A 24,523-nucleotide genomic window follows, 5' to 3' on the forward strand; every position below is an offset into this window, starting at 1 on the left:
ATAACCAAACAAAAGTATTGCACTTATCAGTGTGATGTGTGATACTGAGTCACTTCCAATGGGGGGGGGATACTCTCTCTGGTCACAGGTCACAGTGAGTAGTCTAACTGAGAAAATCAAGTGAGGCTGTTTGCCGTGCTAAAATTCAGTGGAGGAAAAAACAGTGGAGGAAGTTAAAAAGCCAGAACAGGAAGTAGAATACATGGGGTACTTTCAAAAATTCTATCTAGAAATCCATATACCTTTGTTATTAAGAAAGAAAACACACAAAAAATAAAAATAAAATAAAAAGGAGAGAGAGAATATGAATTGATCAGTGGCAAGAAGCTGTTCAGGGTTACCGCTGGTCCCCAGCTCTGAACTTCCTGATTGATATGGGGGGACCGACTCGGTACTCGATTGAAAGCAGAGACACACAGCACTCTGACAAAGGCATTGTGCCGCTTGCCTATGCGTATGCCAAGGCTGCTTGCTATTGAAGTATTTTCATTAGGAGTTTAGTTTCAGCACGGAGGGACGCTGGAGCGAGCGGCCAGTGATGGAGTCGTGTAGAACTGCTCCAAGGCTAACGTGTATGCCTGGGGGCTGCTCTACACAGACCAGGGTCCCATGTAAATATCACTCCCTCCTACAGCCACTATCAACATACAGTCCTGTGTAAATAATCTGACCCCCTCCAACACACAGTTCCATGTAAATAGCATCCCTCCCTTCAGCCCTAACATACAGTCCCAGTTAAATGACCATAACTCCAAGCACTGCTCTGCCTCTCCCTTCACTTACCTCTCCTTATGTAGCAGACATCACCACAGCTTCTTCCCCCAGGACTTCTCCTCTTCACTGCCACCCTCTCCTGCACTGGTCACGTGATGGTGACATCATCGTAGGTCCTTCTCAACCACTGCCTGTTTTACTGGTCACAAGACTAGTGATGTCACCACAGGTCCTTCAGCTCCTTCACTGAATTAGATTCAATTGTATTGCCGTCCTCGGCAATACAGTTGTATCTAAGCTGGCAGGCAGGACAAAATATCAGGGGCCCAGGCCTAGACTGTTTTAACCTTACACAGACTGATGCGAAGTGGCACGGGGACGAAAGCTGGTGTGCATATGTGTGCGTTGCGTTGATCTCGGCCTCGCTTCTGCGCACTGAGCCTGTGCAGCCATCACTGCTACAGTCCAGTATTGGCCATATCCCCCGACAACAAGCATGCAGAAAAGTTTCAGAAAATTTTTTTTTTTTTAAAGTAAAAGAGGCATTTTAGCAAGTGTGTATGTATTGAATATTTAGGTATGCTAGACAGATTTAATCAGGTAAGAGAACCCCTTTAGGATAACAAAAACACTGAATGCTGAGCAATTTCTAGACCTACTAGTGAAAGGTGATATAAAATAGGATTAATGGAAGCCAAATATAATCTAAATGAATACCTGTTCATGAATGTCAACCATTACCGCATTCTGCTGTTGTGGATGTGCCGCAGGATGGAGCATACGTGGGGATACATTCGGTGGGTGAAAAGCCCTGGGTTCTTCTACTGCTGGCTGCTGACCATAGGAAAGGTGATGATAATTTTCATCTTGGCTAATGGAATTGTGACGAGAAAGTCTATCCCTTCTTCCTCTCTGTCGCCTGACTGGAGGGCTATGAAAATACATACTTTTTTTTCATTGTTGAAGTAAATAGGAAAATAAATAAATATATCTATATAGCTTTTATACAAGTAAATGCACCAGTCTTCACAATATAACCTGTTTATGGTAATGCAGACAATATTATTTGGGTGATGTGATCCTCCCAACTGCACCCATCTCATGGAAATACAAAACGTGGACTCAATTAAATAAACCCGCATGCTGGCCTGAATATGCATGTTCATCCAAAGTCTATTTGCATAAAACGTTGTTACAATACGGTATGGAGCTCCGTACAGTATTAGAATGTATTTGCTCCGATGAGCCAAAGTTATTACTCCACGAAATCACGAGACTTCGGGTAATAACTTCAGAAATTAATTTCTACTGTAAAAAAACGTTGTACCGAACTCTGGTTCAGTTCGGTACAAAAGGTTGTTTACAGTAGAAATTAATACAAAGTTGTTACCCGAAGTCTAGCGAGATTTCGCAAAGTAATAGCTTTGGCTCATCTGGGCTTCCGAAGTAGATTCGCTCATCCCTACTTCCCACACTAACACAGGCACTGATTCAATGATACACACATTTATATTTATTGGGAGAGACTTACTAATACTGTGTAAGATTTAGACAGTGTAAACTTTGTAATATAGTCCATTAAAAAGATACCCATTTTACACTACTGAATTGACTGATCAAATCCGTACCCCGAAGCCCATACACGGTGGAGATCAGCTTACAGCAGACAAAGGGCAGAAAGTGCAGGGTGGTCTGCACTGAGTGACTCATTTACGTCACCTCAGAGATGTATAGTTTTTCAGCTCCTGATAATCCAGCTCTGGGGAGAGATAAATCACCCAGTTGAAGCTGAAGCCACATCTGGTCTCTGCCTTGTCCTCCTCCTCCCCCATAGTCTCCCCACAGACTTCAATGGGCTGTGCAAGTACTTCCGTGTACAGATTTGCTCAATCATTCCAGAGACCGTGACCAGGGCAAGATGCAGAAACAGGCACTTTGATAAAATATACTACAAATTTTACTATTATCACCCATACTATTAAAATTAGCTATAATAAAATAAAAGTTTAGGCATGCTTTAAGCAATACCCCATTACGCTAAAGCCACACATCTTTCCCACTAAACATGCTTTAAGCAATACCCTATTACGCTAAAGCCACACATCTTTCCCACTAAACATGCTTTAAGCAATACCCTATTACGCGAAAGCCACACCTTTCCCACTAAACCACACTCCATGTCTGAGCGACCTGCAAAAATGTCCAAGACAATTACTGAACGTGGCACATTGCATGTGAATTCTACCTCTATTTGAGACAATTATGGCACATTCTCATTAGTAAATTCTGCAATATCTGATATACAATAACCAGTTCTTGGGCCGATTATTAACAAAGGAGGGCACCTAATATTTTGCACTGTGTACCTCCCTTTTCCATACAAGTTTATGTGTTCTACTGCTGTGCAGACAGGTGCAAGGTGCCCAGAAAATAATAGCTCATCTTGCTGCTTTGTGCAGGTAGATTAATGATGTATTTGATCATGCGTGGACCTAGTCAAGTGGAAGAGATCATGTTTCAGCCACCTGTGTTGCAGAAACCCTGCTGGAGGCAACTAGAGCAGGCCATACACTAGGGAAAAGAATCATTTAGACCAATTTGGCTAATGACATTTTCTGACATTAGAGAAAGATGACAACTGAAGGCAGACATCTGTAGAAAGGTTGATCTGCTGGTTGTTAGTCTAGATGTGCATCCCACCAACAAAAACTCCAGATCAGCTCACAGTGGAGATCAACTGTAAAAATGGCAGTCTGAAATCAATAGTGTATACCTGCTTAAGGTGTAAGACCTCATACACATGACCGTGCTGCGGACCACAAGTAGCAGTCCGCAATGCACAGGCACCAACTGTGTGCCGGCCGTCTGCAGAAACAGACCCATTCACTTGAAGGAAGGAGGCCTAAATGTAATATTCCTAATATAATATTTAAAGGAGGTTACCAGAGTAATTCCCAGGAAGTATGCAGACTGTTCAAATCTTATCAAATCTTTACAGTCCAAGGGAAACGCAATCAGAGAATCGCACACTCAAGTCCCCTTTGGGGAGTTAAGTGTTAAAAAAGAAAAAAGTGATAAAACTGTTTTTAAAAATATAAAAGTAAATAAAAAAGCTATAAAAATACAAAATCACCCTCCTTTCCCCTGTTTGAAAATTAAAAAACAACAGGCATTGCAAAGTCCCAAAACGTCCATACCATTAATATAATAAAATTATTATCTGTATGGTGAACACCGTAACGGAAAAAACAAAATAGTCATCTCACCGTTGTGGTTACTTCACCCCCCCAAAAAAATGGTGTTAGTAGAAAATGATGCCAGTAAACAAAAACAAAAACAAAAAAAATATGGGGGGGTCCAGAATATGGTGATGTCATTTTCACCGCATGGGAACACTAAAAATTGAATATTTTTTTTAAATTTTCAATTCTGGCATTTCCTGCTACCCGCTACATTGTATGCAATAAAACTTAAAAAAAAAAAAAAAAAAAAAAAAAGTTATACAAATACTTATGACACCTCCATTAAACATCCAAATTGCATACAGTTTACCCACACTGCACAGAAGCAATCTCTATATCGAGCGTGCTGAACATCACTATTTGAGGAGAAGACGGTCCTTACCTCCTCCTGTTGCGTGCAGGAGTGTTGCATCTTTCCCCTGAGAAATGGTGCTGATTGGGGCGGGCCGAAGGAGGCCGCCTATTTGATGACATCTCCCATGGGCGCATTGGCGGTGATGGTGCGGGGGACGGTGCTGCGTAATCAAAGACTGAATTTGATAGTCTCTGTCTTTTTGGACTGGGACTGTCTTCGTTCTGAAAGACACGAGAAGTGAAAAATGAAACAGGATGTGACTTGGCGCGCTTTTATCAGTTGTGCTCCAATTACACCCTACAGCATTATGGCAGAAACTGCATAAAAAAAAAGAGTCACTCATCTACCATGGGGCTAGTGATTGGGCAGAACTGGACATTTTGATTGTAGGGCTATTAACTTAGCCATCACGACACTTCAACCTTCAATCAGCAAATAAGGGACAAAGCAGAAGCTCCCAATCTGAAGAAGAACAGAAGCATGTCATTATTTGTCTAGTAAAGGGGTAATGGCAGAATGATCGCCGCGGCCATCAGCCAGCATCAGAAATACGTGCGCACACACTGCACGGCAGACTTCATGGGCTGCTTAGCCTACAGTAAATGAAGACTGGACCCATCTAGTGATGAAAGGCACACGTAGCGGAAGAGCGTTGCCCATACGTGGGTCAACTCCAACATCACCTAAACAGAGGCGCCTCTACTGTATACAATACGTGCTGGGAAGAGATTCTACCCAAACAATGAACAAAAATATCTGTAATTCCTGAGATTTATATACACATTTACGTGTATGCAAGAAATACACAAAGCCCAATCTGGTCCTGCTATTAGCTTGATGGTATAAAAGGGTTAAGCCACAATTAATGTAAAAAATAAAAAAAAATCAGACATCATATAAAACATGAAAGTCTCTTTCTAACAAACTTAGAAGCAGCCCTGTACCTCACATGGATCCAGAGATCTCCCCATTCAATATCCCCAATAGCTTTGCAAGAGATATTTAAAGTTGGCAGCTTAGGGGTCATGCACTCCTTTCTCAGGGAGCAGGAGAAATTAGAAAAAGAGCAAACAGTAGGTGGCGCTATACAGATACATTTTATTGAATAACTCACTGGTTATTACAGAAGTATTTACAGGTGATGGTTTGAAATACGTAGAATATTTTTTGTGGGACAACCCCTTTAAAAAGGCCTTTTACATGTCTCTTACAAAAAAAGAAGGGCCCTTTTACAGGATCGATCATTTACATGTGTGAACATGCTCACCGTCAACCAAAAAACATGGCACCGACCGTTTCTCAGCAGAATATTGACCGATAAAACAGGAGGAGGTGTTGCCGACAGATGCTTTTAAGTATGTAACGACATACGTCCATATACTAACAATGGCAGCTAATGCGCGTATGATGGAAAAGCCTGGGGCATGCGCAGAGAGAGAAAAGCGGCTGGCTGAGTGCGGGAGCCGGGATTGCGCAGTGACAAGGAGTGCATGCACGAGACTTGCACAATCCCATCCTCACAGTAGGATGTCAGAGTGAAGGGAGGAGGGGTAAATGGCGGGCTTAGCTTGACTTGAAGCAAGGAGGCCGCTGCTCCCTTGACTTCAAGCTGACTCTGAGGATAGCGAAAACACAGATTAAGGGTCCATTCACACGTCCGTTGTTTCTTTCCTGATCTGTTCAGTTTTTTGCAGAACAGATCTGGACCAGCACAGCACAATGTCTGATTTTTTTTCAGGACCCATTGAAAATGAATAGGTACAGAACTGGTCCAGATCTGTTCCGCAAAAAACTGAACAGATCAGGAAAGAAACAACGGACGTGTGAATGGACCCTAAAACAGCGTTTTTATAAAGTATACAACAACCAGTGGAGGAATGAAAAACATGATTAGGAACACACTGGGGGCTACTGTAAGGTAGTGATGTCTGTTTAAAATGTGTTTTGGCGGTGAAAGGTTCCCTTTAAAGACATGATCATTTGACAAACGATCAAATGGAGGTTTATCCTCAATAATCGCCCCAATCCTCAGGCCATTTAAAAAGGCCTTAAAGGGGTTGGCCAGCTTCCCGACAATGCCTGCCTCGCTCAGGTTCCCCGCTGTCAAAATCCACTATGATGCCGCTGCTGCCAGTCACTGATTGGTCCCCCTCGCGTCGTGTCAATCGGTCATGTGACGCAAGGGGGGGCAGGCCACTGCTGCAGCAGCATCAAAGCGGATGTCGACAGTGGGTAACCCAATGTAGGCATCAAAGGCCAGGGAGAGAAGGAGTCAGAAATTGGGAGCAAGTATGCTCCCCTTTGTAGGTCTGCGAAAATAAACCAAAAAAGGTGGTCCTGCCCTTTAAGGCTCTGCATTCCCTAGCATATCCAAAGGTCACTATGAACCCAGCATATGCCAAAAAGAGTGTCCTTGGCATAAGCTGGGCAAGTAGGAAAGCATACAGTAGTCTATAATGAGGGACACAGTAAAACAGGAGTCAACGGTCAGCATACGATGGAGGCCTCTAGTGAAGGTATACGCCAGAGAAAGCTCCCGATACATGCCAAAATATTTGACGTGAACAGGGCCAAACAAGTATGAACATTTCACTGACCTGACCTTCGAGACCTCAAACCCATTTGGGGCACAGAGCTCCCAATTCTACCCAGCCACCATCTTTTCTGCCCACTCACACAGCCAACTACCCTGCTAATAGCGTCACCCAGGACAAAAGCAAAACGAGAAGAGATTTTAGAAAAATATTCCTCCTAATCTAATCCTGGGAGCTTTCCGTAAGCAACCTGAACATTGTGCAGGAGATAGGAAGCAGCACATCTGACACAACTACTCGGGAAACTCTGAAGAAACGACACCGAGCCCAGCAATCTCATCAAAGTTAGTCAAATTGAATTTTTAACGCCATTTGCATGTCAAAGCCAGAACACTACATGAACTCCTTTTAAATACAAATTGCGTTATGCAAACACCAATCCAAGCCTTTTGAAATCCCCAAAAACCTGTTTGCATTTTCCCTCGCTTTCCCCCCCTGAAAGAAAACGCATCAAACCAATTTAAATGCAAAAGGAGGGTAAATGTGACCATTTTAATACGCTGCATCATCATTTTAAAGTAACCTCCCTCTACTCGGCCAAATGGCAGCAGGTTCAGGAGCGTGCATGCAAATGGAGATACCAGGAGCGGCCCCATCTGCGCCCAGCATCCAGCTGTTTTTTTGACTGATACCTTTCAGAAAAACAGCCATTAAAAGGCTACCTTTCCATCCCATTGACAGTATTCAAAGTTCTTAAAAAAATATATATATATATATACAGTTGTGTGAATACATCCATAGACAGTCATCGCCTTGCGGCTGTTAAACGTTGGTCACTGTCATGTGAATGTAGCCTTATAAAACTTTCTAAAGGGAACAAAGTCTGTCGGCCATAGTAACCAAAGTGCGGCTTTCATTTCATTTCCTGCTCTTGATAAAATAAAAGCTGCGCTGTGATTGGCTGCTATGGATAAAAGTTGGCTTGGTAGAGAATATGTACAGACTCAAGTGAAAAGCTAGTTGTGTATAAGGCTGCTTCCATACAAACCTGCCGAGAGCAGCAGAAATGACCCATCTTCTTCAACTTCCTGTTTTTTTTGCTTTATAAAAGCTCATTTTTCAAAAAAATACATATTTTCTTTAATGCCTTTATTATTCTTAATTTCCCCTTCGCCCATAACAGCACCCATGGAGAGACGGCATCCTCCAGGAAACAGAAACCCCTTTAAGAGAGGGGGAGACCCCCCCCCCCCCCTTTACCTCCAGTCCTTTTCCAAGAATTAAGACACATCCTAATATGATAACATTTTTTTTATTTTTTATTTATTTGGTAAGGGAATTAGTCAGGTACTGTCATAGGCTCAAAGAACACACATTACCGGTAAGTGTAATCTCATTTTTCCCCTTCCTCTATGACAGCACCCACGGAGATTTAAGCAAGATTAATCTAGGGTTGGACAACACCCTGGAGTACCTTATGGGCAAAACCCAGGCCTTCATCAGAAGGCAGCTGAAACCTATAGTGCTTGAAAAACATATCCGGGGAACTCCAGGTGGCAGCCCTATAAATCTTCTCTATAGAAGCGGAGGCCCTCTCTGCCCAAGAAGTAGAAACTGATCTAGTAGAGTGAGCCCCGAACCCTGACGGCAGAACAGCTCCTTTGGATGAGTATGCTAAGTAAATAGCTTGTCTGATCCATCTAGCGATAGTCTGGGAAGATGCAGCAGAGCCCTTCTTCCTACCCCAACCATTGGTGCTTTCAGTGGCTTCTGCGTGCTGAGACTGCTCCACGTTCAATCACTGAATCTTTCCAATGGAGGAACTGCCCGCTTCTTCACCCAGCAAGGCAATGAGCTTGCTGGGCTTTTCTCTACCGGGAGCGCAAACCCAGCTCCCCCCCCCCCCCCACTTCTGGCTTACAGTGCTGCTTCCCTCCACAGTTGCCCCGGAAGTACGTGACTGCACAGACTCCGGTGTCCCGGGGCACGCCCCTCCCCCTGGCTTCGGGCCAACAGCGGGACATGCGACACAGCCGCAGACATCCAGGAAGGAAAAAAATAAATAAAATACCTGGGCAGAGAAGGAGCGGAGCGGGGAGGAGAGAGAAAGAGGCCCAGACTCAGCAGCAGCTCCTAAAAGGAGACTTACGCCACACGGGTAAAGCCCTCCAAATACTCTATAACAGACGGGGTGCCCGCAGCTCTATGCAATCCTTAGTGATTTCCAAATCCCCTCCTGTCCTGTTAGGACAGGAAACAGAACTGCAGGTAGAGGGGGTGGTCACTCTTTTAAAAGTGGTTTCCGCCTGTTTCCTGTCCTGAGGAGGAGGCAGTCTTTCCATGTGTGCTGTTATAGGCGAAGGGGAAATTAAGAATAATGAAGGCATTAAAAAAAAAAATTATATATATATATATATATATATATATATATATATATATATATATATATATATATATATATATATATATATATATATATATATATTCTATATTTCCCAGAGCAAAAAACAGCATCATTTACAGGTCCTTCTCAAAAAATTTGCATATTGTGATAAAGTTCATTATTTTCTGTAATGTACTGATAAACATTAGACTTTCATATATTTTAGATTCATTACACACAACGGAAGTAGTTTAAGCCTTTTAGTGTTTTAATATTGATGATTTTGGCATACAGCTCATGAAAACCCAAAATTCCTATCTAAAAAAATTAGCATATTTCATCCGACCAATAAAAGAAAAGTGTTTTTAATACAAAGAAAGTCAACCTTCAAATAATTATGTTCAGTTATGCACTCAATACTTGGTCGGGAATCCTTTTGCAGAAATGACTGCTTCAATGCGGCGTGGCATGGAGGCAATCAGCCTGTGGCACTGCTGAGGTGTTATGGAGGCCCAGGATGCTTCGATAGCAGCCTTAAGCTCATCCAGAGTGTTGGGTCTTGCATCTCTCAACTTTCTCTTCCCAATATCCCACAGATTCTCTATGGGGTTCAGGTCAGGAGAGTTGGCAGGCCAATTGAGCACAGTAATACCATGGTCAGTAAACCATTTACCAGTGGTTTTGGCACTGTGAGCAGGTGCCAGGTCGTGCTGGAAAATGAAATCTTCATCTCCATAAAGCTTTTCAGCAGATGGAAGCATGAAGTGCTCCAAAATCTCCTGATAGCTAGCTGCATTGACCCTGCCCTTGATAAAACACAGTGGACCAACACCAGCAGCTGACATGGCACCCCAGACCATCACTGACTGTGGGTACTTGACACTGGACTTCAGGCATTTTGGCATTTCCCTCTCCCCAGTCTTCCTCCAGACTCTGGCACCTTGATTTCCGAATGACATGCAACAGTCCAGTGCTGCTTCTCTGTAGCCCAGGTCAGGCGCTTCTGCCGCTGTTTCTGGTTCAAAAGTGGCTTGACCTGGGGAATGCGGCACCTGTAGCCCATTTCCTGCACACGCCTGTACACGGTGGCTCTGGATGTTTCTACTCTAGACTCAGTCCACTGCTTCCGCAGGTCCCCCAAGGTCTGGAATCAGTCCTTCTCCACAATCTTCCTCAGGGTCCGGTCACCTCTTCTCGTTGTGCAGCGTTTTCTGCCACACTTTTTCCTTCCCACAGACTTCCCACTGAGGTGCCTTGATACAGCACTCTGGGAACAGCCTATTCGTTCAGAAATTTCTTTCTGTGTCTTACCCTCTTGCTTGAGGGTGTCAATGATGGCCTTCTGGACAGCAGTCAGGTCGGCAGTCTTACCCATGATTGCGGTTTTGAGTAATGAACCAGGCTGGGAGTTTTTAAAAGCCTCAGGAATCTTTTGCAGGTGTTTAGAGTTAATTAGTTAATTCAGATGATTAGGTTAATAGCTCGTTTAGAGAACCTTTTCATGATATGCAAATTTTTTGAGATAGGAATTTTGGGTTTTCATGAGCTGTATGCCAAAATCATCAATATTAAAACAATAAAAGGCTTGAACTACTTCAGTTGGTGTGTAATGAATCTAAAATATATGAAAGTCTAATGTTTATCAGTACATTACAGAAAATAATGAACTTTATCACAATATGCTAATTTTTTTAGAAGGACCTGTATATGTATTCCTACACACCATAAAAAAAAAAAAAAAAAGTGTAAATAAATTATAAAAAAATAAAATAAAAATTGGTTAACATTCCTCTCGCATAAAACAAGGCCTTGAACAGCTAGGTCAATGGAAAAAATAAATAAATTAAAAAAAGTCATGGTTGTTGAAATGCAAATGGCAAAAAATAAAATAAAATTGTTGCTATTTGCTAAGGGGTTTCCATTTAACTCCGCTGAGTCTAGATACTTCTCCAAGTACCGGCCTGGACTACCTACCCTTACATATTATGGCAAATTACGAGGCCAAGAGAGATTGGTGGATGCTGTGCCAGGCTTGTCTACACTGAACCCCCAACCTCTTACACGTAATGGATATTACATATTGTCACAGCGCCTCCGTTCTCGTGAAGAACCGCCACCAATCTAAGTATCATCTGCTATCCTGTGGAGAGGGGATAACTTGAAGTTTTCTTAATGCCATTTTTCCCCCCTGTATAGAGGTGATGTGAAAACGACTGGGGGGGGGGGGGGGGGGGGGAGAAACACAGCCAGAGCTCCAGCATCTTGCGTATTTAAGAAGCAAGAAAGACAAAAACATCTAAATTTAAAAAAGGGCAGAAAAAAAGCCACCAAATCTTGTTTGAAAGCGCCTCAAAGGGGTTTTCTGGCAATTTGATTTATCTAATGCCTGCAGCCTGCCACCTAACAGAGAGAATTCAGACTTCTGACTGGTTTCAGTGGTGACGTGAGGCCAGGTCATTGGCTGCAGCGTAGCATGTGACCATGCCCTTGAAGTGGCGGGGACCGGAACATGAACACAGCTGGTAAAAGGGGGCAGGCTGTGGACATTAGATAAAAAGTAATTACTCCCAGAAAAGCACTATGGCTACTTTCACACTTGCGTTCGGAGCGGATCCGTCTGGTGTCTGCACAGACGGATCCGCACCTATAATGCAAATGCTTAGATCCGTTCAGAACGGATCCGTTTGCATTACCATTTTTTTTCTTCTTCTTTTGTTCATGATAATGCAAACGGATCCGTTTTGACTTTACATTGAAAGTCAATGGGGGACGGATCCGTTTGAAAATTGAGCCATACTGTGTGAACTTCAAACGGATACGTCCCCATTGACTTACATTGTAAGTCTGGACGGATCCGTTTGCCTCCGCACGGCCAGGCGGACACCCGAACGCTGCAAGCTGCGTTCGGGTGTCCGCCTGCTGAGTGGAGGACAAACGGTGCCAGACTGATGCATTCTGAGCGGATCCGCATCCACTCAGAATGCATTAGGGCCGCTTGTGAGAGCCTTCAAACGGAACTCACAAGCGGAGCCCCGAACGCAAGTGTGAAAGTAGCCTTAGTCAGTTCATCCCTAACAACTAGTATGCAGACAGATGAGAAAAAATAGGTAGCTGCGGTGGAGCCACCCCAGACCACAGAGTAAACCGAGCATCACACTCTCCCAAATAAACGCACTTGGCATTTTCCTTCACAAAACACACTAAACATATACACACACACATATATACATACATATATACACACATATATACACACATACACATCCCGTCACCTAACAACAATTCTGGAGCATCTCTTCTTCGGATTCTATGATGTGTCATTCCTTTATTATTCCTTCTAGAAGTTACACAATTATTAGCAGTAAAAGTCCAGATAAGCATTACCAGATGTGTCCCTGAACAGCCTGACATTATCTAATCAGCGCTGTCAGTGTCAGAAAGTTTAGAGATGCACTCCCAAATGGTAACACCCATCTGAACCTCCACTGCAAACTGCTAGTAATTCATTCATAACTTCCAGCAGGAATAAAACAGGAATAGCACATCATAGTAATAAGAACAGATGGTCCAGAATTGCTATTACAGGGGGATGCAAGTAGTAAGTCAGGAGAGGGGACAGGTCCTCTTTAAACCACTGTCTAATGAGCTGGGAAATCCAGGTTGTGACTGGTGACATTAATACAGAAATAAGCAGAATATGTGGAATATGAGCCCAATGTAATTATCCAAGACATGGAATCATCATGTATGAAGTCTGAGCTGGAGTAGTGTTCACAGAGGAAGATGGGCCGCACAGTCTGACACAATGAAGTAGTACATGACAAACAGGAAGATTTCTCCTACCCATCTCCAGGAGGAGTAGACATATCTGTTTATTTAAAGGCATCATCCACACACCCGTATTAAAGGGGTTTTAGAAGACAAATACTTAGGGCCTGGTACATGGGATCTTTTGATCTCCTCTCCTATTAACCCTAATAGATCTCCATTAGGGTGAATAGGATTTCTACAGTCTTCATACTGAGCCAACGCCTAGTGCAGGCCTGGAACGCTTCAGCATAGTATTGTAGTGCCACCAATGTTTTAATACTCGGGAGGGGGCGGGGGGCGCACCGCACCACCAATGATAATTAACATCTAATACAGAAACAGGAGGCGGCTGCGGCGGCAGAATCACATGGCCGGCATCTGACTTATGACAGGGCACTGCGATCTGCGGAAGTTGACCCCTCAGGTGCAGCACCCAGCGCCCTGCCAGAGATAGAGTGCCGCTGCACCCGACTCCTGTATCTGTATTAGAGGTCAATTTTCATTGGTGGCGCGGTGCACCCGCCCCTATCTCCTCATTGGCATAGGCGTCACAGGGGGAGGGAGAGCATGACTCCTTCTCCCTGTGCTGCTGAGGGAACATGGTGCGTGCTGACAGCAGCGTGCGCCATTTTCTCTGATACTGGGCTGTGCAGTAGCACAGCCTAGTATCGATAAAAGGCAAATCCTTGTACCGAACTGATACCGGGACAAAAGTTATGGTTGGGTATCAATATTTCGATACCCGCAACAACCCTACTTTAGCAGCATCTTGGCTGCCATGGCAACTGATCAGAGCCCTGTGATTTCACTGCGGGGGCTCAGATTGGAAGACAGAGGCGATCAGCATTGATTGCGGCACCTGAGGGGTTAAATGACACGAGCGGCCTGTGTATGGAGCGAGCCCACTCCAGAGCCCCGCTCCATACATCCCCTCACACATTATGTCATACAGGTACGCCATAATGCGTGAAGGGGTTAAGGTCTCGTTCACATTTCCTTGTCTGTTTAACATCATAATTGGTTTGTGTGTCCATTTTTTGGCTCTGTGCGCATCATCCATATTCAACAGACAACGCTCAGCTGAAAATTAAGTTCCAGAACGTCGCCTACTAATGGTCTGTGAAACACTGACAGAACCTTGCACGCCATCCGTGTTGTGTCAGTGGTTTTTCACCGACCCATAGACTTCAATACGCATGTAACTAAATAGCAATCACTGCTACTACATTTCTAAATATTCAAGTCATACCACACCCAGCTACATACAGTACCTATAGGTAAGGCTATAGTCACATCTTGTCAGAGGCTCCGCCTCCAGTGCCGATTCAGCTAAAAATGACAGATAAAATACTGCACCACTATCCTGTAGGAAAGCCGACTGACTATATTACAGTGAGCTTGGTCTGTCAGGTGCCGTCTGTCTATAATGGAACAGCACAATAGAAATGGGAAGTAGTGATGTGAACACAGCCCATACACATTTTACAGCTGTCATTTCAGTACTCGTACGTTATTCTTGGTGCAATCCTTAAAGAGGAACTCCCGCCAAAAAATTTTTTTCTGACCTGCTAGAAAGGTAAATGTACTCTGTAGTAAATATAATCTTCTTACCAGTGACTGTATTTGTAAGTTATCCCCTCCCTTCTGCTTCTCAGCTGTGTCATGTGACCAGCAATCAGACTAAACAGCATCTTATCTGTGGACAGGAGGTCTGTTTCTCTATGTATTCCTATAGGAGCCTCAATGTCAGTCTCATAGGAATGAATAGAGAAGTAACTGACCTCCTGTCCAGAGAGTTGGTCACATAACACAGCTACAATTAGAAGGGTGGGGATAGCTCACTAATGAGAAGATTACCTTCACTACAGATCACATCATGTACCTTTCTAGCAGGTCAGAGAATAAACATTTTGCCGGGAGTTTAAAGAAAAGCTGATGGTTTAATGAGCTGTCCAACTTCTACAAGTGATGGCCCATCCTCAGGATAGGCCCCCGCTAGGGGGTCGGTGGGGGGTTAGACACCCCTCACCCCAGCTGATCAAGTGTGTAGTGATCGACACAGAGCAGGGAGAGTCATGACGGGTTAAGGGTCTTTTCACATTGCCTTAAAAGGGGTAGCCCAAGATCATTTAAAAAATAAAAAATATATACACACACATCACATGTACTCACCATCTCTCCAGCGTGGCTGGTCAGGCACTCTCAAACAGTCGGTGATGTGCACAGCGATTGGATTCGGCCGACACCTCACCGCTGCAGCCACCCCACTGCTACTGTATGAAAACAAACCGGATCAGCGCTGGGAAAACACGCAAGTATATAAAGTTTCTTTATTCTAGGGGTTGCCTGAGATTTTTAATTATCCCAATCAATCCCTTTAATATTGTACATTTCCCATACCATAAGCAGGTAACCCAAACCAATATGGCCCCAACTCGGTAGGCAGGGTCCAGTTTGGCTGGAAACTAAATGGACCAGTGGAGAAGACATTCCCGCCAGACACATCCATTACACGTACATAAGTCTATGGGGGATAGATGCCACCATAGCCTCCGTTTAACAGATACATTGGGAGATTTCTTGCCATATACATTTAACAGAAGCGAAGTAATATAAAAAAGCCTAAAGTGGGTGCACTGGTACTGATAAGTGATCAGAGGGGTCACATGATTGTGAGATACCGTCCTAGAATTGTAATCCAACTGTTCTCATTTCATTTTTTTGGGGCCTTGCGTTTGCCACAACTTTTGTTTTGCAAAAAGATCACCTTTCCCTTTGAAAGGATCACACCGGCCCTTCATCAGGTCTAGTTCACACTCAGCGACAGTGGATACTGCATGAAAAACAGCATGTGCGCTTAATTATATTTCACACCATCATTCACTAACCACCCGTATACAACAGTTTGTTGCCACAAAACTTCCAGATATTCCCAAGGTGAAGTTATAAAAAAATAAAAATAATAATGATAAAAATTCCCAAATATTTGTAGATATCCAACTAACTAGGTACAGGTACTCTCACAATTGCGGCAGAGGATTCGGCAATCCGGACGCAAACTGATGGCATTTGTCAGATGGATCTGGATGCGGATCAGTCTGACAAATTTATTGAAATACCGGATCCATCTCTCCGGAAAAAAGGATCCGGTATTCATTTTTTTTTTGTTGCATTTTTAAAGGTCTGCGCATGCCAGATCCAGCAGTAATACGCTACAATGTAAATTAATGCCGGATTCCGGCAAATGTTCTGAAATTTTGGACAAAGATAAAACCGTAGCATGCTGCAGTATCATCTCCGTCCTGAAAAGGCAAAAAGACTGAACTGAAGACATCCTGAACGGATTGCTCTCCATTCAGAATGCATGGGGATAAAACTGATCAGTTATTTTCCGGTATTGAGCTCCTAGGACGGAACTCAATACCGGAAAAAAAATTTGCAAGTGTGAAAGTACCCTAAAGTGCCAATAAAACATGACGGTACTTCTGTACATCAACCGTTCGTTCAGTGAGTAAAGCCATGTCCACACATTATTAGTAGCACTGAGCCCTGCTTATGAAAACTAGTACTTTCATACCCTACTAGGGGCTCATGCACACAACTGGATTTTGCATCCATGTTCTATCCACAGATTTTTGAGGATTGCACACAGACCCATTCATCTCTGCAAGTTTGCAAAAAATAAAATAAAAATTTATCCATGCGTCCATTCGCAAATTATAGAACATGTTCTATTCTGGTCTGTGCTGTATACAAGAATCATCATTTCTAGGGATGGGAGCGAGAAAAATGCGGAATGCATAAAAGGATGGAGAGTAACATATTGATGTTGCACCTACAGGATAGGTCATCAATATCGGATCGGTAGGAGTCCGACTCCCAGCACCCCAGGCAATCAGCTGTCAGAAAGGGTTACAGAGCTCTGGTATGCTTTTCGGCCTCTTCACAGACCAGTGATGTCATGTTCATCAGTCACAGTCGCATGCGCTGAAGATGAGACGGAGGTCGATGCCCATAGGATTGTATTGGGCATGCGCCGGATCTTGTGACGTCGGGGACAGTAGTAGCCGCCCAGCGAAGTGAATATTGATGAGCTGGGCGGCGCTTCAAAACGGCAGTTGGGGGCGGCTGGCTGGCTGGGCGCAAGTGGAGATGAAACACCGCCCCTTAGGCAGATTGAAGACGCTTCAAGCAGGTTATAAAACTTCAGTTTTCTGTATTTATAAAAGGTGGACAGGGGGGATACTTAGATGATTTTAATACACTTTATAAGACCTGTACTGTGAGATATACCCCTAAATATGCTTATTGGGCCTGTCGGTGTCCCTTTAAGCGCATCTCAGTCCTGTTCAAGTGAATAGACCTGGGCTGCAATACCAAGCATGACCACTAAATGTATGGCACTGTGCTTGGTAAGCTCTTCAAACAGCTGATTGTTGGTGATGCCGCGTGTCAGAACACCACTGATCACATACAGCTGACCTATCCTGCTGAAAAACCCCAATATAACACAGCAAACCTAACAGATATACAAAGCCTCTGGTATATGGAGTCTCAAAATACCCCCCCCCCAACCAATGTACCTAGGACAAATGATTGGATTACACGGCGCACTCTTCAGACAGGACACACCTGTTAGGTCACTTGCCTATTACACAAGCCTTGCAAAATGAGTGAGGAAGGGACGACTGCTGCCGCATATAGATTACTGGTGGCACACTGCTGGTCCCCTGCTGACAATCCCACATCCTTCATAGTGATGGAAGGTGCATATCAGAAGACAAACGAGTGTGCGTTCGCTTATTGGCAGTCCTGTTCCCGATAATTGCCCTGAAAATCGTCCAGTCTAAGAGGCCCTTTGAGGCAGGATTGGCATTCAGAGCCTCCCTAGAGAGGTCTCTGGTGGTCTACAACAGTGGTCCTCAACTCCAGTCCTCCAGGCCCACCTGTCGGTCATGTTTTCAGGATTTCCTTAGTATTGGGGAGCTGATATAATTAGTGTCCATCCATTAGGACTTACCACAGGTATTCATTCTGTGGGATACTCCTAAATGCTGACCGGCAAGTGGGCCCTGAGGACTGGAGTTGGGGAACCCTGGTCTAGAACATGACAACAATCACGGCACACTGAGGGTATGTTCACTGTTCACCCATGGTGGTTTCAGCACAGTGCCGAAAACCGTGCTGAAATCGCCTCCCACTGTTTTCAATGGGAGGCCGTGCAACAGTTTAGGCAGCTGAAGATTTCTCAGGTGCAGTTTTCCGGACTGGGATAATAATGTACATGTCCGTTCTTAGCTTGGTTACCGTGTGGACACTTTGGAAAGCCACGGCGGGAGTATGCTCGCGGTTTAGCACCATTCAATACGAAGGAACATGGCAGCGGCTTCTGCCATGGGATACGTGGCAGAAAGGGACACAGACAAAATCCGTAGTGTGAACATACCCCAAGAATACCTGCACGGGGTGCGAATGGCGCGCTGATTTTTGAGAGAGATTTGGAAACCTGAAGCTGATTTTCACTGCGGATGTCACCCATTGCAATGCAAACGGTGAAGTCTAGGGCAAATCCGCGCCAAACCCCACACATAACACATGTAGGCTCAGGAGATAGGGCCGCAGTGTGAAAGCACTGTATATCTGACAAGGTCACATACGTCAGGTAATGACAAACAATATTCTGTCCCCATCAGCACATGCAAATGACGCCGCACCTCGCTACACGAGGAAAAGGTGACAAGGACCACTGTGAAGCTTAGCTGACAGTCACAAAGGACTTGACAATGAAACTGGCAAATTGAGCATCTCCTCGGGATTGTCTTTCCCCTCCCAATCATGGTGGGGGGGAGAATCTTCTTGTGTTCCGCTCCTCGTCAACATTTAGGAATGAAAGCCGGTGTAACGTATCCACCGTTGGGTTCATCTGGACACTTGTGGAAGGGATCTGCATAAATAGCAATTCCCCAACATACTACTAAATAGGTACATGGTATTACATAGGAAATACAATATCCTTGGAAAAGGTACTGAAAATTATCCTGGACACAATGTAGCCCTAAACATAGGACATCAAAAAGAAAACTCACTGAGGGAAATGTATCAAGCTGGTGTAAAGTAGAACTGGCTCAGTTGCTGCAACCAATCAGATTTCACCATTCATTTTCCAGGAAGGAGCTAGGAAAAATGAAAGGTGGAAGCAGATTGGTTGCTATAGGCAACTAAGCAAGTTCTACTTTACACCAGCTTGATAGGGAAACAGAGGGTTAACACAACCCTCCTCTACATTTTACAGTAATGAAAAGGGGCTCAATGGCAACAAGACCTACTTAAAGGGGAAGAGGAATCGTAATATATTTAGAAGCTGTCCAATAATAGCGGTTAGAAATGAATTTAGCACATAAGCGTTGTTTGTGGGCAAACACATGAGATATATATATATATATATATATATTTATTTAGAACTGACTGAAGCGATAATACGTAACGAAGGAATGTCAGTGAGCGATCAATGAAGAAGCCATAGATATGACACAAAACTACTCTTAGGCCTCATGCACACGACCATATGTATTTTGCAGTCCACAAAAAGCGGATTCGCAAAGAATATGGATGACGTCCTGTGTGCATTCCATATTTTGCGAAAATGGAACAGCTGGCCCCTAATAGAACAGTCCTATCCTTGTCCGTTATACGGACCCATTAAAGTGAATGGTTCTGCATACAAAAACGGACATAGAAAGAAAATAAGTTTGTGCGCATGAGCCCTTAGTATGGAGGTATAACATACTATTCGATTCAACAGAAGGAGACCATTCCGCAACCCCTATGGCTCCCCTGCACAGCTCTGGCCGCCTCCAGGCAATAAGGATTTAGGGAATTCTCCATAGCCATGCCTATGTATTACCACAACCCTCTGGACTGTAAGAAGGGGCAATTCTGATAACAGACAAGCGGACAACCGTATCCATATGGCGGTCCACAAAAAACTGAAAAGTTCTGGGTGCCATCTGCATTTTTCTAACTTATAACTCAAAACGACTTCTTGCCCGCAAAACAGACTAGAACAGGACACGTTCTATAATCTGCGGGACATACGGATGAGGGTAGCATGAGGATGACCCATAGAAATGAAAGGGTCCGCTTGCAAGCTGCACGGAACGGATAGGGATGGAAAGTCGTGTGCATGAGGCCTTAGGCAGATACGTAATACAACAGGTTCACCAATAAGTGCGAGAGAATAAGTAGTACGATCCATTCAGCGGATGAGACAACTAAATGTACGCAGATCTAAAAAAGGGTGACCAAGTGTACGTATACGGCAGATCTAAAAAAGGGTGACCAAGTGTACGTATACGGCAGATCTAAAAAAGGGTGACCAAGTGTACGTATACGGCAGATCTAAAAAAAAAAGGGTGACCAAGTGTACGTATACGGCAGATCTAAAAAAGGGTGACCAAGTGTACGTATACGGCAGATCTAAAAAAGGGTGACCAAGTGTACGTATACGGCAGATCTAAAAAAGGGTGACCAAGTGTACGTATACAGCAGATCTAAAAAAGGGTGACCAAGTGTACGTATACAGCAGATCTAAAAAAGGGTGACCAAGTGTACGTATACGGCAGATCTAAAAAAGGGGTGACCAAGTGTACGTATACAGCAGATCTAAAAAAGGGGTGACCAAGTGTACGTATACAGCAGATCTAAAAAAGGGGTGACCAAGTGTACGTATACAGCAGATCTAAAAAAGGGTGACCAAGTGTACGTATACAGCAGATCTAAAAAGGGTGACCAAGTGTACGTATACAGCAGATCTAAAAAGGGTGACCAAGTGTACGTATACAGCAGATCAAAAAAAAAAAGGGGACCAAGTGTACGTATACAGCAGATATAAAAAGGGGACCAAGTGTACGTATACAGCAGATATAAAAAGGGGACCAAGTGTACGTATACAGCAGATATAAAAAGGGGACCAAGTGTACGTATACAGCAGATATAAAAAGGGGACCAAACCCTATACAGATATAAATAGGGGGCCAAACCTAATAATGGACCTTGGAAACAGAAACACACCCCACAGTCTGAACAGAAGTAACCAGGCACCAGAGACAAGTCTACAAGTCAGGCAATAAGCAGAATAAAGGCAGCTCTGGGGGCACGGGCTCCACATCTAGACAGAAGACCCCCCAAGTCTCCAGTGCCACATCTGTGAGGAGATGAGCAGAGGAGACAAAGGCAGCTGCGGGCCTGCTGTGTGCCGGCAGCCGGTGATCTGTGACACCCCGGCCGTAATGGAAGCATACAGCCTCCCCTCCCCCTCCAGAGAGGAGCACACACCCGGACACAGCACGAATGTACACAACCCCCACCCGCCATGTAGATGTAGGCACGGAGATATACATACAGCGTACATAACGTTATACACAACTCGCCTCCGCGCTCTTCACACCGGACTCGGTTGGACACGGTTTTCACACGCGCCGAGGCCGTTGCTTCTCAGCAGTCCACCGCCCGCCCCTCTCCATTCCCTTTATTTATTTCTCGCTCTACTGCTTCTTCCTCCTTCTCCTCCTCACTGTGTGAGCTGGGCCTGGGCAGCCAGAAAAAAAAAAAAAAAAAACACAATACACCCCCAATCCTTGGCCTGGGGTCCGGTGACGTCACGGGAACGTGCCCCGCCCAGGTCTTCCATTGAGCACACCAGGAAGCGCGGTCATCTTTGACGTGGGCGCTGCGAGCGCGTTACCAGTCTGGGGAGGAAAACATAGGGGGAGAGGCACCGCGTGGATAGGTCTCCAGCTGACAGAAAGTAGCGCCGTGCTGCCGTCTGGAAAATGGCCGGAGAGCAACTCCCGGCTTCTCCCCTCCACTAATCATAGGCTTATTTGAGTCACACAGATGATTCAACCCGCAGCAATTAGAATGGGAGGCCCCGGAGTCTTTGTGCTTGTGTTGAGGAGACGTAACAGGATACGGCCGCCATGTTTGGTGCGGACAGAGGGCTAAAGTCTGAAGTGTGTGGTACTATCGATGGGAACCATTGTGTATGAGAGGCACAGCCTGCCTCCTGCCACCCAGCAGTCTGTTAACCCTCATAAACCCAATATATAGTGTTAGGACCTTTGCTCACCATGAGTAAACCTCCTAACCTTGGTGAGGTCCTTTACCAGTTATCACACACTAATATAAGATATGTATCTATATTCATCTGCCTAATATAAAGTGCACGTGCAATGCGAACACAGCCCTAGAGTTTGTCTGCTATCCCTCAGGCTCATGCGCATGAATGTAACAGCTCATCCCGCAATATACGGGCACTGGCCATGTGCACTCCGTGCTGCGGATGATTGTGGACTAGTGAGCAAACCTGTGGTAGCGGAGTCATAACGGAACTCTTGGAGAACCCAAACCTTGTACGACAAACTTGAGAACACAAGTTCGCTCATCCCTATTGTGGACCCTTTGACTTGAATGGGTCTGTGATCCGTAAGATACGGCCAAATATAGGACATGTCTTTATCTTCTTGCAGTGAGAAGGCATGGGCCCAAAAGCCCTTGGAAACGCTTTGTAGAGCTTCCGATCCGTGCTTCCACTCCGCAAAAGAGAGGTGAAGTCCTATCTTCGGTCGTATCTTGTGGATCACAGGCCCATTCAAGTCAATGGGTCCATAATCGGCAGCACAGAGTGCACATGGCCGGCCACCAGAATGTCAGCTAAGGGCTCATGCACATGAACGCGTGCCCGTATTGCAGCCCGCAAACAGTGGGTTTGCAATATAGAGGCACTGGCCGTGTGCGCTCCGTATCATGGATCCAGACCCATTCAAGTCAGTCTGCAAGATACAGAGCGGAGGCCCATGGAAGCACTACGGAGAAACAGATTTTCTTTTTTTTTCTTCAGTAAATGCATTTTTGAAAGCCATAACTTTTTTCTGGTCAGTTATTAAATTTTTGCTTCTTTTTTCACTGATACATGGGGCTTTACTTTTATGCCATTTAAAATTTGTATACGTACTGTATATGCCTTTTTTTTTTTTTACAAAAATATAAAACAAGTCTGTTTTTCATTTTTTTTCTGTATATAACAAAGTGCAACTAAAATACTTTTTAGATTATGTCCCTTGTTCCATTACAATAGGTTTGCTATTGGAAAAGTGTATAATTTATGGTTGCTGGGGGCGGGGCTAGTAGTGGAGCTATAACTTTTTTATTTTTCTGTCGATGCAGCTGATGCAGGAGGAAGAACAACAAAATATAGTATCGCTGTAATCTTACTGACCCACATTAAAGTGGCGGAATTGCATTTTTTTCCAATTCCACCCCATTATTTTTTTTTCTAGTTTTCCACTACATTATATGCCATATAAAATGCCATTAGAAATTACAATTTGTCCCACAAAAAGTCCTCATATGGCTATGTGAACAGAAAAATAAAAAAGTTATGGCTCCAAGAAGGCAGAGAGAAAACGGAGAATTGCTTGAGGCCGAAAAGGGTTAAAAAATATTTTTGCATTGTCATATCTCAAGACCCATAATATTTAGATTTTTCACACTACAGAGCTGTGCGAAGGCTTGATTTTTGCAGGACGACTTGTAGTTTTCTTTGGTATCATTTTGAGGCACATAACACTTTTTGATTGTTGTTTATTCCATTTTTTATGGCATATAAACAAAAAAAAGACCAATTTTTGGCATTCAGCATATGGGATAAGTTGCAATATAGCTGCTTAATGTGAGCCCTTATGGACATAGCGATACCAGATATGTGGAAGGGATTTTATTTTTGCAATTTTCTATAGAAAGGTTATCAATATCAGATGGGCAGGGGCCCGACTCCCGAGACCCCCGCCAATCAGCTGTTAGAAGAGACTGGTGCTCCTTGAGCGCCACAGCCTCTTCCTAGGCCAGTGACGTCACCGTACCTCGGTCACATGACCTAGTTGCATCTCACCCCCATTCAAGTTAATAGGGCTGAGCTGCAATACCAAGCACTACCACTACACAATGTACGGCACTGTGCTTGTAAAGCTGCTGGGAGCCTGCATCCCTCACCAGTGGGCCCGCGAGACCAGCGGCTCCCTGAAAAAGCTCGTTAGCGGGGGTGCCGGAAGTCAGTACTGTGCCTTTGTGACAATGATGACCTATTGTCACAACCATACATCTGAGAAGCTCTGACAGATGCCTTTCAGAACCTCCTCCTTGAGCTTTCTTTGTTTTGGTTTTCAGTTCCTCATCTCGTTAGCCTCTCTCAGCTGTCAAAGAATTCACAGTAGAAAAATAGATATACAATGTAGGAGTATAAACTGGGTGTCACTGAGTAATTATCCTACTTAAAACTTAACTTTTAGTTAATTATTAGTTAAAAATAAGTCCCACAAAAAATAATGGTGAGTATCTTTTGGATAGCTGCATAGGTCAGATGATGTGGACTTAGGTACAATAAGACACAAAGCAAAATAGGCAATCTCTTATGCTCAGAATTGGACCA

The 24,523-nt window shown here is 44.2% G+C and overlaps 1 protein-coding gene across 1 annotated transcript in view; it reads right to left on the minus strand.

Moving 5' to 3' along the window:
* Positions 1 to 24,523, minus strand: part of RNF38 (ring finger protein 38) — a 315,609-nt gene that overhangs the window by 15,353 nt on the left and 275,733 nt on the right. The window contains 2 exon segments of the mRNA XM_044270790.1: positions 1,432 to 1,645; positions 4,339 to 4,532. Coding sequence (XP_044126725.1) covers positions 1,432 to 1,645; positions 4,339 to 4,532 — 408 coding nt within the window.

The sequence above is a fragment of the Bufo gargarizans genome, chromosome 1, assembly GCF_014858855.1.
Source record: "Bufo gargarizans isolate SCDJY-AF-19 chromosome 1, ASM1485885v1, whole genome shotgun sequence".
In the NCBI taxonomy this organism is placed as follows: Eukaryota; Metazoa; Chordata; class Amphibia; order Anura; family Bufonidae; genus Bufo; species Bufo gargarizans.